Consider the following 14,388-nt stretch of genomic DNA (forward strand, 5'->3'; position numbering starts at 1 on the left):
TATAATATATATATATATATATATATATATATATATATATATATATATATATATATATATAGCATTTCTGCTTGATTCCACCACTACAGGTGCCAAAGCACCTGCAATCACTCCATATGCCATTGCATCGATACCACCCCTTGGTCAGTGTTTCAAAGAAGAACCTGAAGTCTAAAACATAGAAGTAGACAAGCAGTTGTTTGGGCTGCTTAAAACAAGGATCTTAATCAACATCATGTGTTCAGATGGGTTGAGTCCATTTTTAACATTACTTAGCATGTTTAAAATAGAAGGGTAAATTTAGACATGGAACTTGAGCTTTAACAAAAATATACATGTATGTACATTGTACAACTACACAATCAGCCACATAATGAAAGCGTGAGCAAAAACAAACAGACTGAAACAAAACCAGAGCCTTTAGGAACCAGATGTAGGGTATATAAATTAGCATATACACATAGTTTTTAAAGGGATAGTGACACGTCTCAGGTTTTAGCATAACTGAATTTTTCATCAAAATATGCTTATATGTCCGTTAGACCATTTTCCTCAATGTGACCTCTTTCTATGCAAATTGGACATACCGTATATACTCGAGAATAAGCCGAGTTTTTCAGCCCCCAAAATATGCTGAAAAACGCTACCTCGGCTTATACTCGGGTCAAGCGCAAAAACGGTCGCCGGCCTCTAAAAATAGTCGCCGGCGACCAAGAATGGTCGTCGGCATCCAAAAATGAGACACCGACACCTCCAATGGGAGCAGAAACCCTAAATCTTTAGATTGAAACTTACCAGAAGCTGCTGCATTTCTCACCCTCGGCTTATATTCGAGTCAATAAGCTTTCCCAGTTTTTGGAGGTAAAATTAGGTACCTCGGCTTATACTCGGGACGGCTTATACTCGAGTATATACGGTAGGTCACTTCTCCTTTAAGAGAGTGCCAGACTGCGCCAGGTTCTTATGGACCCTTGAGGCTTGTCAATCAGAACTTGCAAGGCCCAAAGTTACATGTTTAACTGACAGGAAGAATCTGGCAGCACAGTTAAATGGTGTGGTGCTTATACTATACTACTACATACAGGGTCAGGGTTTATAGCCTCCTTTTCACAGTGCTGCTGCTTCCTTTCATGTTCAGGTATCTGACAATACGATAACAAAACTCCGCTCCTCCACCACACTGCAAAACTCCTCTTCTGCATCACTCTGTGCTACTCATTTTCTTTAAAGGGGTTGTTCACCTTCCAAAAACTATTTTCAGTTCAGATTGTTCCTCAGAAATAAAGACTTTTTTCAATTACTTTCCATTATTTATTTTTTACTGGTTTTTCCAAAATCTAAGTTTAAAGTTGAATGTCCCTGTCTCTGGTGTTTGAGCCTGGCAGCTCAGTAATTCAGGTGCAGATTCTGTGCGGTTGCAATTTTCCAACATTTAGTTGATCCATTTCTCTGCAGTATCTGTAGAATATTAGCAACTATTGTATCAGTCCCAACAGCTGCCTTTATTGAAACTCAAGGGATTCTGCTCAGTAGGGACAAAGATAAATGTATCAAATAAATGTATCAATTTAGAACAATTTACAGGGTCGGCGACCCCCCCCCCACCAACATGCTTTGAGGTGTTCAGAGACATATACTGTGTGCTCAAATCCAGCTAAATGCAGTCAATTTGATTGGGAGGTGTTTCATAATACAGATAGACAGACAGCCAATGCAACCTAGGAGTTTATTAAAGCAAAAAACTGGAATATTCTTGAATGACCAAGTCAGTCATCTGATCTGAATCCAATTGAGCATGCATTTCACTTGTTGAAGACTAAACTTTGGACAGAAAGGCCCACAAACAAACAACAACTGAAAGCCGCTGCAGTAAAGGCCCGGCAGAGCATTAAAAAGGAGCAAAGTATTAGAAATTAACATTTTATTTTCAGTTTTTTAATTTATCCAATTACTTTTGAGCCCCTGAAATGAATTGATTGTGTTAAAAAAAAGGCTTTAGTTACTCACATGTATGCAATCTTTTTGTTCAACCCACTGAATTAAAGCTGAAAGTCTGCAGTTCGACTGCATCTGAGTTGTTTCATTTAAAATTCATTGTGGTAATGTCCAGAACCAAAATTAGAAAAAAGTTGTCTCTGTCCAATGATTTATGGACCTAACTGTATATATCCTAGTAAGAGGGAATGGGTTTAAAGCACCATCTGAAAAAACAAACCTGAGCAGTGAGGGAGAGGAGATTTTTAGAAAAAGGAGGCTTTTATTTTTTGCAGGATTGGGTGTGAGATAAGAGGCTGAAAGCTGTAGTACTTGCCCCTACAGGAAGTAGTATCCTTCTACGTATGAGGAAGTGGAGTTTTTTTTAAAAACAATATATTTTACTAATTTGTATATTTACATCAGTAATTTTGTGATTAATAGTTATTATTGCCATCAAAGTAGAGATCTAAGAACAAAACGAGGTGTCACTATCACTTTAAAATGTGTTTAAAAAGTACCGTAATCACAAAATTATGACTACAGTACAGAAAATGCATGATTATAAACAGAAATCGACCAATACAGAAATACAAGGGCGGGAGAAGTAAAGACAATGAGAAAGTGTAATGTAAAGGAGAAAATGTAAAGGCACAAGGAATGAAGAAGAAATGATGGAAGAAATTATAGAGAAAAATAGGTATTGGAATTGGAAGAGGAGACAGAGAAACGGGCAGTACAGTATAGGCATATCCATGGATCCCATCGGATCACTTGCATGTGTGATTAACTCTGCAAACAATTCTAACTTAGGCAAAATATAGCTGCTTGAGACCAAGTGAATAATAACAGCACCTAGCTATGCAGAAGTCAAACAGGCAGTGGTGAAGCACTACAAAAAACATCCATAGTTGAAGTGGCTCATTGGTAGTGGCTTCTGTTACTCTGCCTTGAACCAAACAGACTTTGTAATAAATATACCAACTAACCTCCTCAATATCCTTGGAAAATGCACCCTGTGCAAATTTCTGACTCAATCTGGGATATCATAAATCCTTATAAAAGAACAGTTAACTCTGTGCCGAACAGTTTTATAACATAAGTACTAAGAAACAGGGTAGGTAAGCTGTTACTAGAAATCCCAGTAGGTAAGTTCTTTTGCAAGAATTTCCGAACTCCAAACATTTAAACGTTCAGGGGAAATTATTTGTCTTATTTCTTATTGGCTTCTTCCCAGAATAAACCTGCTCATTTCCTCATTTCAATCCAAACAGTCTCACCAGATCAAGCTTCTCACTATTTTTTCACCATGTGTTTATATTAACACATTCAAGCCTGTTTTGGCCACCATATTCACTGCTTGAAAAGTCACTTATTAATGCGGAGTGCTCATCTCACAGATACAAACTTTTTGTAGTGCCAGGTGCTAAACTGGAAGACCCACTCCTGTCGCCGGGTTATAACAATATGCAAAAAGGAAACCACCAGCACACTGTGTTGAATTGCAAAAGTGCACCAAAAATTTATTAAGCCCACATCATACAAAAAGGAAACGTTTTGGGCCTACCATGCCCTTTATCAAGCTTGCTGGTTTCCTTTCCTGGCCCTTTATTAAGCTTGCTGGTGCTGCTGGTTTCCTTTTTTCAGACTGAAAAGTGGCATGATGACTATACCCCAACTCAGAGACTTTCAGATTTAATGGAACAGTAACACCAAAAAATGGAAGTATGTTAAAGTTATAACAATACAATGTACTGTTGACCTGCACTGGTAAAACTGGTGTGTTTGCTGCAAAAAACTACTATAGTTTATATAAACATGCTGCTGTGTAGCCATAGGGGCAGCCATTCAAGCACAGGAGACACAGTAGATAAAAGATAAGCTTTGAAGAATGCTGTTGTATGTTACAGAGCTTATCTGTTATCTGCAGTTCTCCTGTGCCTTTTCTCCTTTTCAGAATTGAATGGCTGCTCCATGGCTACACAGCAGTTTGTTATATAAACTATAGTAGTTTCTGAAGCAAACACACCAGCTGAGCCATTGCAGGGCAACAGTACATTATATTGTCGTTCCTTTAAAAAAAATTCATTTTACTGTTCCTTAAAGCAATCTGTAAGCAAGAATTGTTGTGTATATATTATTGGATCATCTTTATGGCATGTATCATTTGAGGAAGATCTGAACTACTCCTAAAACTTTTCAGATATATGTGAATGTAACTGCAACTTGAATAAGTACTGGGAACACTTTTTCATCCAACAGGTACAGATTCTTTTTGTACATGCTTCTCTCACAGCCTGCGGTCCTGCTTGAAGAAGAAACAAAGAAAAAAATATCTTTATTTTTTCATAATGTGGAGCCTATACAGCCATGATCATTACTATTGATTTAGGTTGCAAATGAGTGGCACTGTTCAGCAAACACTGCACTTTTTAAGTGCTGGGCTGGAAATAGCTTGATTCAGAAAATACTCCAACTTAAAACCTGTCGAAGTCATGTAGATGTCAATGGCAGAGGTCCCATGAACCATTTGAAGACGTTTGTAGTGTTCATGATGTTTGGGTTTTTTCGGTGGTTTGCGCTTGAAAACTCGATTAATCTGATCAATTCAAGGTTTTTTTCCCCCCAAAACCCGATAAATTAGAGTAGTCGAGTGTTTCCCCCTGAGTTTTATACATTTCAGTTTTTCAAACATAAGAAACATTACATAAACCCAATAGTCTAGTTTTGCCTCCAATAATGATTAATTATATCTTAGTTGGGATCAAGTAAATGGTACTGTTTTATTATTACAGAAAAAAAGAGAAACTTTTCTGTAATTCAGAGCTTTTTGGATAATGGGTTTCTGGATAACAGACCTCATTCTGTACAACTATAAACAATTCGTAGTGGAAAAATGCATGCATGAAATTGTAAAGACAGTACACCCATTTTTCCCTTATTAGCGACAAAACAGTTTAACAAAAGGTATACATTTCTAATAATAATTCTTTTTAAATTTTTTTTTGAAGTCCAAGATTTTGGGAAGAAAAGCTAACCAACCCCAATACTAAAGGGTTGTAGTATACTGCACCTGCACACAGGCATTATCTACATCAACATTTCAATGTGGAGAGCTGTGAATACCAACCGACACCTATAACTACAGTATAATATATTACAACAAGTTTACTCCTAAATCCTGTGTGTGTCTATGGTCCTGAGACAAATATTGTTTTCTCTCACTCTATTGCTTGTGGGAGGATAACTGGCCTTCACACACACAGACTGTATAAGGCCAAGTAAAGCAATTTCATAATCAAGGCTGAAAATGACACTTTTTTTTAATCTAATTTTTCTGTTTCATCTGACTGTCTGCTTTACTAAACAAAGGTCACACACACATGTGTATGTGTATATATATATATATATATACACACACATGTGTATGTATATATATATATATATATATATATATATATATATATATATATATATATATATATATATATATATAGTGAATAAAGTACCCCCTCTTGTAAAATATAAGGATATTATAAGTAACCGAGGAGTTTCATGACCAAATAAATACACGAGGCCGAAGGCCGAGTGTTTTTATACAGGTCATGGAACTCCAAGGTAACTTCTAATAGCCTCATATTTTGCAACTGGGGGGTACTTTATTTATTATAATACACAAGTTTTAGTGAGTCATGTGACAGAAATGACATCAGAACTCACCGTTTATAACTGATGACATCAGAACTCACCGTTTATAAGGATATAATTTACAGGATATTCATGGCTTTTGTGTATTATACATATTTATATATATATATATATATATATATATATATATATATATATATATATATATATATATATATATATAAAAATGTATTTATTTTATTTTAAACATGTCAGGACAGGGAGTGAACATGGCCCTTAAATCACAGGACCCACCTAACTTGGCAGCAGTGTTTACTTGTATCTAAGTCTATCTTTCCAAGTGATGAAAATGAAATTCTTCTCAAGTGCTAGATCCAGTGAAGGATAGATATGTGGATGTAATCAATAATGCTATTTTAAAACAAAACATTGGCTCAGGGTGTCTTACCCCAGTCTCATTGTATAAGGAGTAGTGTAGGGCAGCAGCTATGAGAGGAGAATAATATAATATGAGAAGACAATGCACACAGAGAGGATCCACTAGTTGAAGGGTTAGACATTAGAGTGGCAGGGGGTTCCATTAAAGGACAAGAAGGTAAATCTCCCTCCGTACATGGGGGCGGCACAAAGACCTGTAAGCGCTTAATCCGCTTCTACACGAACAACTTTATGTTTACAGGTCAGTCACTTCGTAACCCCGAGACGTGAACGCGCAGCTATAACCAGCGAGTCCATCGTTAAAGAGGTTGACATCAAAGCTCCCCCGCCCCAAATAGTTTGACCGTAGCCAGACTCGTTTAGAGCACACGATCCCGTAACATTCCTAAAAGGTACACTGCCCCTGCCCTGCGTCTCTCATCCTCTCGGTTCACTCTCACTATGCGCTTGCTGAAATACAACTACACGGAGCTGCTGGGATTTGTAGTCCGACCAAAGTTAGTGAGTAGCAGGTACTTGTTCCCAGATGTAGATAGTAGTGAGGGGGAAAGAAGCGCATCGTATAAACTGCAAGCGCAGCTGCCACTAAGCAGGTAGTCAACACTGGCTTCCCAAGTCCCACCAAGACTGTATCATATAAAGGCAACTCACCATGGCTGCGGGTTATTATCCTTTCCACCTTACGTCCATGTAGCCACCTTGATCCAGGTCCCCTGCCTCCAACCCTGTTACCTCGCTGCTGCCATGTTATTCCGCTTGTCTAGTGTTCCCGCACCGTGTGTAACACAAACCCTGTCCCCGCCCCTCCATCAGCTGCCACGTGACTCCGGCTCCCTGGATTTGGGATACGGGGAAGGAGGGGAGTACAGGGGGGGGCTTCGACATCCAACAGAGGAAAAATGCCGAAAAAAACACCACTGTATTGAAGCGCCGGGTTATAAAGTGTTCAATACTTCTTTAATTGCAAACTGATGGAAAGTCGCCGGATTTGGCGATGCTTTTAACCTGCTGGAAGCAGTTTCCACAAAAACACTATGAGGCGCTGAGGGATATAAGATGCTATTGTAGTAATGCAATAATGTAAGTATAAAGATTTATTATGCACACCCTTATTAAAAGATTGCAAAAGCCTTTATTATATATACAATTTCAAATCCCACATCTGATGGCATAGAGAAGTGGACTGTGGGGTTTGCCTGTATTAACGTATGATATAATAAAAGTATTAGCCAATTGTTTCCAGTATTAATCTTTAGTTACAGATGAAGCAGACCATGTGGCTGCAGTGGGGCTCAGGAGTGTAGAGGGCCCAGTAAGGCCCTTATTAGGGCAGAAACGCATGTTCGGGGAGATTTAGTCACCTAGCAACAAATCACCTCTGCTTCAGGCGAATAATCTCTCCCCGAACTGCCTTCCCGCCTGCTAGAATCTAAATCGCTGGCAAGATGGCCCTCCAAGCGCTTTGTTTACCAAAGTTGCATCACGAGGAAACATTTGGGCGACTTTGGAAAATGAACCGCTCCGAGTGCCACCCCGCCGGCGATTTCGAATCTAGCCGACGGGAAGGCATTGCGGGGGGATTAGTCGCCCGAAGAAGAGGCGTTTTGTAGCTGGGCGACTAATCTCCCTGAAACTCTGCCCTCAAAATACCGGGCTGTCCGGGTCAAAACCAGACAGGTGGCAACCCTAGTGGGCTCCTAAGTGGTAGTTTGGCCAGACAATGCCCTGAATTCATCTTCAGATAAGTGAAAGTGTATTTAATTCTCTTGTAGTTTAGGCAACAAAGAGAAGCACAGCTATTTACCAATCGGCCTGCGGATTTCAGCAGGCTATTTTCAGCCCCATCTGGTCCTAGCCTAAAGGTTAAGTCCATGGAAGTTGGTTGTTCATTTGATTTTAATGGCAATTCACAGAGAGAACAAACAAACAAGGGAAAGTTGTGCTCACCACTATTTTTTAAAAACCATTAGGCGGGGGTGCAATGAGGGTGTGACCACAAAATACATATAGTCAACTACAAGAGGTCCTCTGCACTCAACCCATTATCAATATATTTAAGACAGAGACATTTTGTGCATACTGCTACTAAAAAATGCCTTACCCTTTAAACAACACAGGGATTGTTTGTCCATATATTGCAATATATTTAAGCTGGCCAACTACGTCAAAGTCATCCCATATCTGGCCAGTCCTACGCTTAATTTTCATCTGATTCATTAAGAATTCAATTGCTTAATTATACATTTTACAAAGGGACTAAGTTTTACCTGCAACTTACTAGCTGCTTTCAAAGTAAAACTCCCAAACTTGGCTGCCCTTTTATTAGACACCAGTGGGATCACCTGACTATAGCTGGGAGGGGTGGGAGCTACAACATGGTGCTGGTCACTGGTCCTGTATAACTTTTGTCCCTTTGTAAAATGTATAATTAATTGAATTCTTAATGAATCAGATGAAAATTAAGTGTAGGACTGGCCAGATATGGGATGACTTTGACGTAGTTGGCCAGCTTAAATATATTGCAATATATGGACAAACAATCCCTGTGTTGTTTAAAGGGTAAGGCATTTTTTAGTAGCAGTATGCACAAAATGTCTCTGTCTTAAATATATTGATAATGGGTTGAGTGCAGAGGACCTCTTGTAGTTGACTATATGAATTCACAGAGAGACAAATAATTTAGTTATAGATGAGGCTGGTGGGACTTGACCAAGGATGTAGCATGTTGAACCTTTGAATGCTGTACATAGATTACCACATATGAGATTCTGATAGACATGAATGGACGCATGTTTGGGTTTAAACTGCAGATCCTAAAGTGATACTACACTAAAAACGACTTTTTAAAATATGAATGTACATTAAAAGTTACCTATAGGTCATGTTGATTGTTTTTTGCTGAGAGGTTGGTTTTTGTAAGTAATTGTTAGTTGAAGTTCCTAAATCTGACTGTTTCCAACCTGACTGCCCCATCTCAGCCTGTCAGTTAAAATTTCTAATGCTAACGGTAGCCCCCTTATAAGGCAGCCCCCTTATACAGGAAAATGGGGCACCAGACATGTAATGTAAAAGCATTGTGCAAATACTTTATGGCAAATTTATAAGTAGCTTTCAAAGGCAATATTATGATAGATGTAAAAAAAAGAGTTTAATTTCTGCTGTCAGTATCTCTTTAAATGTCCCTACCTGACAACTGAAGTTGTCCTGTTCGTACTGAGAAGTGACTGCAGGCAGGCCAGGGTGTTTTGATCTCTGCTGTTCTTACAGGAGAGAAATGCAGTGCTTGTAATTCCTTATGTGCCATATGTTACTTTCTTCAGCTTTATACATAGTCTGTCAACAACAGTGGGGATTGCAGCAGAAATATATTAAACTGTATTTTTTTTTTTTTTTGCAATTTCTTTAAAAAAGAAAGGGCATTCCATGCCACAAGTGCACTTTGGCAGCAACGCTGGATCCTCAGAACTGTGGACTTATTAAGCAAGTTAAAAAATATATGATTAAAATTTTGAACATTTGATTTGTATATTGGGCAATGCAGGTTTTTCTAGATGTTTTGTTTCTAACTAATACAATCAATGCTATTCTACTGACATCTGTTAAAAAACAACAATGACCTGAAAATCTGCACTTTTTTAAAAAAGGTACTTGTACTTTGGTAATGGCAATGCCTGCTTAATGTTGCCGTAAGATGGACAGAAGCAAAGCCAACTGACAAAAAAAGAAGTGTGTGTATATATATATATATATATATATATATATATATATATATATATATATGTATATATATAGTGCCATATAACTTTGGTGTCAAATTAATTCAAGTGGTTACAGTAAAAGGGAACATTACCCCTCTTAACTGCATATATAAAATGACTTACAATTACTTGGACTAACGTTTGAATAGAGATTATTGAAACTGTATTCAACATAACAGAATCCACAGAGTATGTTCTAATGCAGGGTGTGCTTATTTGTCCCTTTTATTGGAACTATGTGTGCTATCTATTCATCTGCTTTGTAGGATATTCCCCAGGATGTGTTTTGTTATTGGTCCTTTTTTATAGGTTCCTATGCAGGATGTGGTTTGTTATTTGACCCTTTCTATTGGGGTGACCAGTTGAGCTTATAAAAATCTTTGCTTGCTTTTAATGGTTTTTACCCACTACATACACCATTGTGTATGAGACCTTTCCAAAACTTGTCCTAGTGGAATTAATATCAAGTAAATGATCTGTTATTTCGAATGCTTGGAATCTTGTTTTTTGGATAAGGGATCCTTTCATAACTTGAATTTTAAGTTATTTTCATATAGAATAAACGCAATGGGACTGTTATGCCATCAATATAGATTAATTCAATTTATATACCTTCAAGTACAAGGTACGTTTTTTTATTACCGACGAGAAATTGGAAATGTAAAGTCATTTGAATAGCAAGTTTTCTGAATAATGAACATTTGATTAAGTGATCTCATAGCTGTGCAATAATATTTACAGATATACTTTTATTTTAATAAGTGGTGTTACAGATCCCTGTGCATATATGAACAGAAACCCAATGACAAAAAGGAACTTTTAAAGCTATATACAGGTATGGAAACCCAACATCCATAAAGCACCATATTAAAGGAAGGCCTTCTCCAATTGAGTATATAATCCTAATTTGTTTCAAATTATTTCCTTTTTTCTCAATAACAATAAAACTTTACCCTGTACTTGATTACTGGAACTAAGCTGACCAAATCCATACTAGTGACAAGACAATCCTATTTAGTGTAGTTAATGTTTAAATGTTATTTAGTAGACATAAGTATGGCGATCCAAATAATGGAAAAACCAGAAAACTCCAGTTCCCCAAGCATTTTGTATAATAGATCCCATACCTGTAGTAGTATTCTTTATTTATATAGCACATAGTACATGTTTCACTTTTAAAAGGGTTGTTCACCTTTAAATTTTAGTATGAGACACTTATTTTCTGAGATAATTTGCAATCAATTTTAATTTTTTACTATTTGTTTTTTAATTGTTCTTCGTTATTTCGCTTTTTTGTTCAGCAACATCCAGTTTGCAATTTCAGCAGCTGTTTGCTAGGGTCTTGTTTAATTTAGCAACCAGGCAGTGGATTAAATGTGAGAGTGAAAAACAAAGTTAATTACCTGCAGCATTCTAATGAGAGTGAGGTTATGACACACAAAATCTGACAGCACACATACAACATGTAGCCTTTGTTAAAAACTGCATATGGCAGCAGCAGAACCTTAACTTCTTTAAATCTGGTTAATATTAACCCTTTCTTGAACTGCCATTAATCTCTGTTGAATTTGGATCTGATTTCTGAAAAACATTCAGTCTGAGCCATGAAAAATATTTTTAATTCACCAGATGATGCCAACTCCACTGGCAGTGTATTCCATCTTTTCACTGCTCATTTCAACTGTCAGTTGTGCACTGGAAATGAATATTGGATTCTGGCATCTCTGAAAGGAAAACCACAACTCCTGCTTCCCATGAGATCCTTTTGTCTGGACAGCTGGTCAGATATAACAAAAAAGACACCCCATGTGTGGCCACCTTTACATACAAACAAAAAAGGATGGGCACATTAGGAACCAAACGTAGAAGCCCTCACCAAGTAGAATAAGTGGTCCAGGTGCTTCAGTTTCAGATCCTCAGCTTAGGGAGCGGTAAACCGTAAACCGCAACAGCACAGCCTTATAGGCAAAGCATCCACAAGGGCCACAAAAAAGGTAAAATAAAACAAGTATTTATTTAAAGCTACATTCAAAAATGTACAGTAACATCTTCATTCCCCCGATTGGCAGACCCAGACGGTAGAGTTGGAGTTCTAAATAGAATGTAGCAGACTTGCTGCTCATGCTAGCTCATGAAGTCTGGCAGATAAGCAGTTAGTCAAATGAACAAGATTCTTGGAAAGCTGTAAATTCATTAGCCACCCGATGCATTGTGACATGACTTTCAAATTACTGCATGGGGGCCTTGCCAGCACTAAAGATGGGTGTGGAGACAAGGAGTGTGGAGCCTATGGGCCTTCACAATCACGGTGTATCATCACTGTGTGCCAGCTACAAGAGGGGGATAAATGCAGATGCTCAGTCAGTGTGTGTAATAGGGAAGTCATAATAGTTTTCTCTTGCCTAGATTGGGGGACACATGCACCATGGGGATGAAGATCCTGCAGCTGGAGAACAGACACTAAACAGTTAAGTTACTCCTTCTGCTGCTCAGGGCAATATGATTTGGAAAGGTGGTCTGTTTGCTCTCCTTGATGCTCTTGAATCCCAGTTTAAAGGAAAACATTACCCCCAGAATTAATATTTAAGCAACAGTTTATATCATATTTAACAAACTGGAATATATATTTAAAGGAGAATTCAACCCTCCCCCCTTCCCTGGGTAGATCCCCCCTCCCCCCAGCCTACCTGCTTCCCCGGTCAAATGCCCCAAATTTTTTACTCACCCCTCCTTTCAGATTCTGGCCTTGGAGTTCACGACAGCCATCTTCTTCTTCTCCGGTAATCTTCATGTATTGACGGCATTTTTGGCGCATATGCAGTTGGAAGTAAATTTTCAGTCCTGAACAACTGCGCATGACTTTCAGCGCATGCGCAATCGTTCGGAAATTTACTCCATTCGGCGTATGCACCGAAACTTCCGAAAAAGACTGAAGAAAGAAGATGGCTGCCGTGAACTCCGAGGCCAGAATCTGCACGGAGGAGTGAGTAAAAAAATTATGGGCGTTTGCCCAGGTGGCAGGTAGGCTGGAGGGGAGGGGGGTCTACCCAGGGTAGGAGGGAGGTTTTTTTTTATTACGGGTTGAACTCTCCTTTAAGTAAATGTTGCCCTTTTACATCTCTTGCCTTGAACCACCATTTCGTGATGGTCTGTGTGCTGCCTCAGATCACCTGACCAGAAGTATTGCAGCTCTAACTGTAACAGGAAGATTTATGGAAGCAAAAGAAAGAATTCTGTCTGTTAATTGGCTCATGTGACCTAAAGTGTGGTACTGTATGTTTGTGTGCACCGTGAATCCTATGATGCCCAAATTTTTTAAAATTACAATTTTCTATTTATGATTACCCAATGGCACATACTCTAAAAAAAAAAGTATATTATTATGAAAATGGTTTATTTACATGAAGCAGGGTTTTACATAGAAGCTGTTTTATGCAATATCTTTAATAAATACCTACATTGTTCAGGGGGTATAGTTTTCTACTTTTGAAGTAGGGAGAGATTTGGACTAAACATTTTCTCGCTGTCTTAGGTATTATTGAAAAATATTATATGTCTAAATGGGTTATATGGCAATGTTTGTCTAACTGTAACCCTGCTATGGTTAATGGGGGACTTGAAAAATACTGGACATTAAAGGAGTCTTCACCCAAAATAGTGAGAAAACCATGCACTGTAGGTGAAAACCTTACAGCTGTGAAGTTTAACGGGACAGCTTCAGTGTTTATCTAAAACACATTGTTTGTCATAGGTCTAAGAATCATGTATAGACAGTGCCACAAATGCTGACATGTACCATAGGGCTGAGGCTTTATAGAAGCCAGATATTAAAGCCTACTTATAAAAATGGCACCTAACCCGCCAACACTGTGGGTACAGTACATCTAAACAATTCCAGTGCATGGAGGAATATATCACGAATGAGAACATATCATCTAATTGGTATGCAACAGGATGGGAGGGTTTTTCAGATTTTGTGATCTGGCATGGTTACAAAAATGTGTGACAACATCCCCAGAGGAAAGATCTGTGGGAGATAATCTGTGATGTAATATTTCCTATTCAGTGCAAGGAATTAACAGTCAGGGCCAGCGGAATATAGAGAAGCACAAAAATAATATAAGCAGGAAAAATCACAATGATAAGATTTGACAAATGAATCGTAAAGGCTTTAGCTGGAGGTTTGAGTCTGGTTTTGTGGGCAAATCTCCAAAAGGAAACAGCCATAGTGGAGACACGAAAGAAACATCCCGTAAACCAGCTTCCAGTTAATAACTAATCTGTACAGGTAATCAATGCTAGTTTAAATTCTTCAGTATTAATCAAATAGGAAGCTGAAGTTTGCAGGTAGGCAAAGCAAGTTGGGAAACTATCACATTTTTATTTTAGTTCCCCAATCCACTGGCCTTAGGTTATAGGTAGGCTCATGGGGTAATCCCTCCTTGACTAGACTACCCCCACCATCAGGGCTATAAGGAGCACAGTTTAATGTTTGTACGGAAGATCATTTTATCTTACTATTACGGTAGTTTCTCTATGTCAAGCATAATATGTTTGTCCCAGTAACAAA

At 38.2% G+C, this 14,388-nt stretch overlaps 1 protein-coding gene across 2 annotated transcripts in view; it reads right to left on the reverse strand.

Moving 5' to 3' along the window:
• Window positions 1-14,388, reverse strand: part of plekhg4.L (pleckstrin homology and RhoGEF domain containing G4 L homeolog) — a 105,239-nt gene that overhangs the window by 67,628 nt on the left and 23,223 nt on the right. Inside the window, exon 1 of one of the 2 annotated variants that reach the window (XM_018256786.2) lies at window positions 6,712-6,916. The exons of the other annotated variant lie outside the window; for it this stretch is intronic. Within the exon in view, the coding sequence (XP_018112275.1) occupies window positions 6,712-6,714 (3 nt within the window). The 5' untranslated portion in view covers window positions 6,715-6,916. Of the gene's footprint in view, window positions 1-6,711; window positions 6,917-14,388 lie in introns of those variants that run through there. 2 annotated transcript variants of the gene reach the window in all.

Source organism: Xenopus laevis, chromosome 4L (assembly GCF_017654675.1).
Source record: "Xenopus laevis strain J_2021 chromosome 4L, Xenopus_laevis_v10.1, whole genome shotgun sequence".
Taxonomy (NCBI): Eukaryota; Metazoa; Chordata; class Amphibia; order Anura; family Pipidae; genus Xenopus; species Xenopus laevis.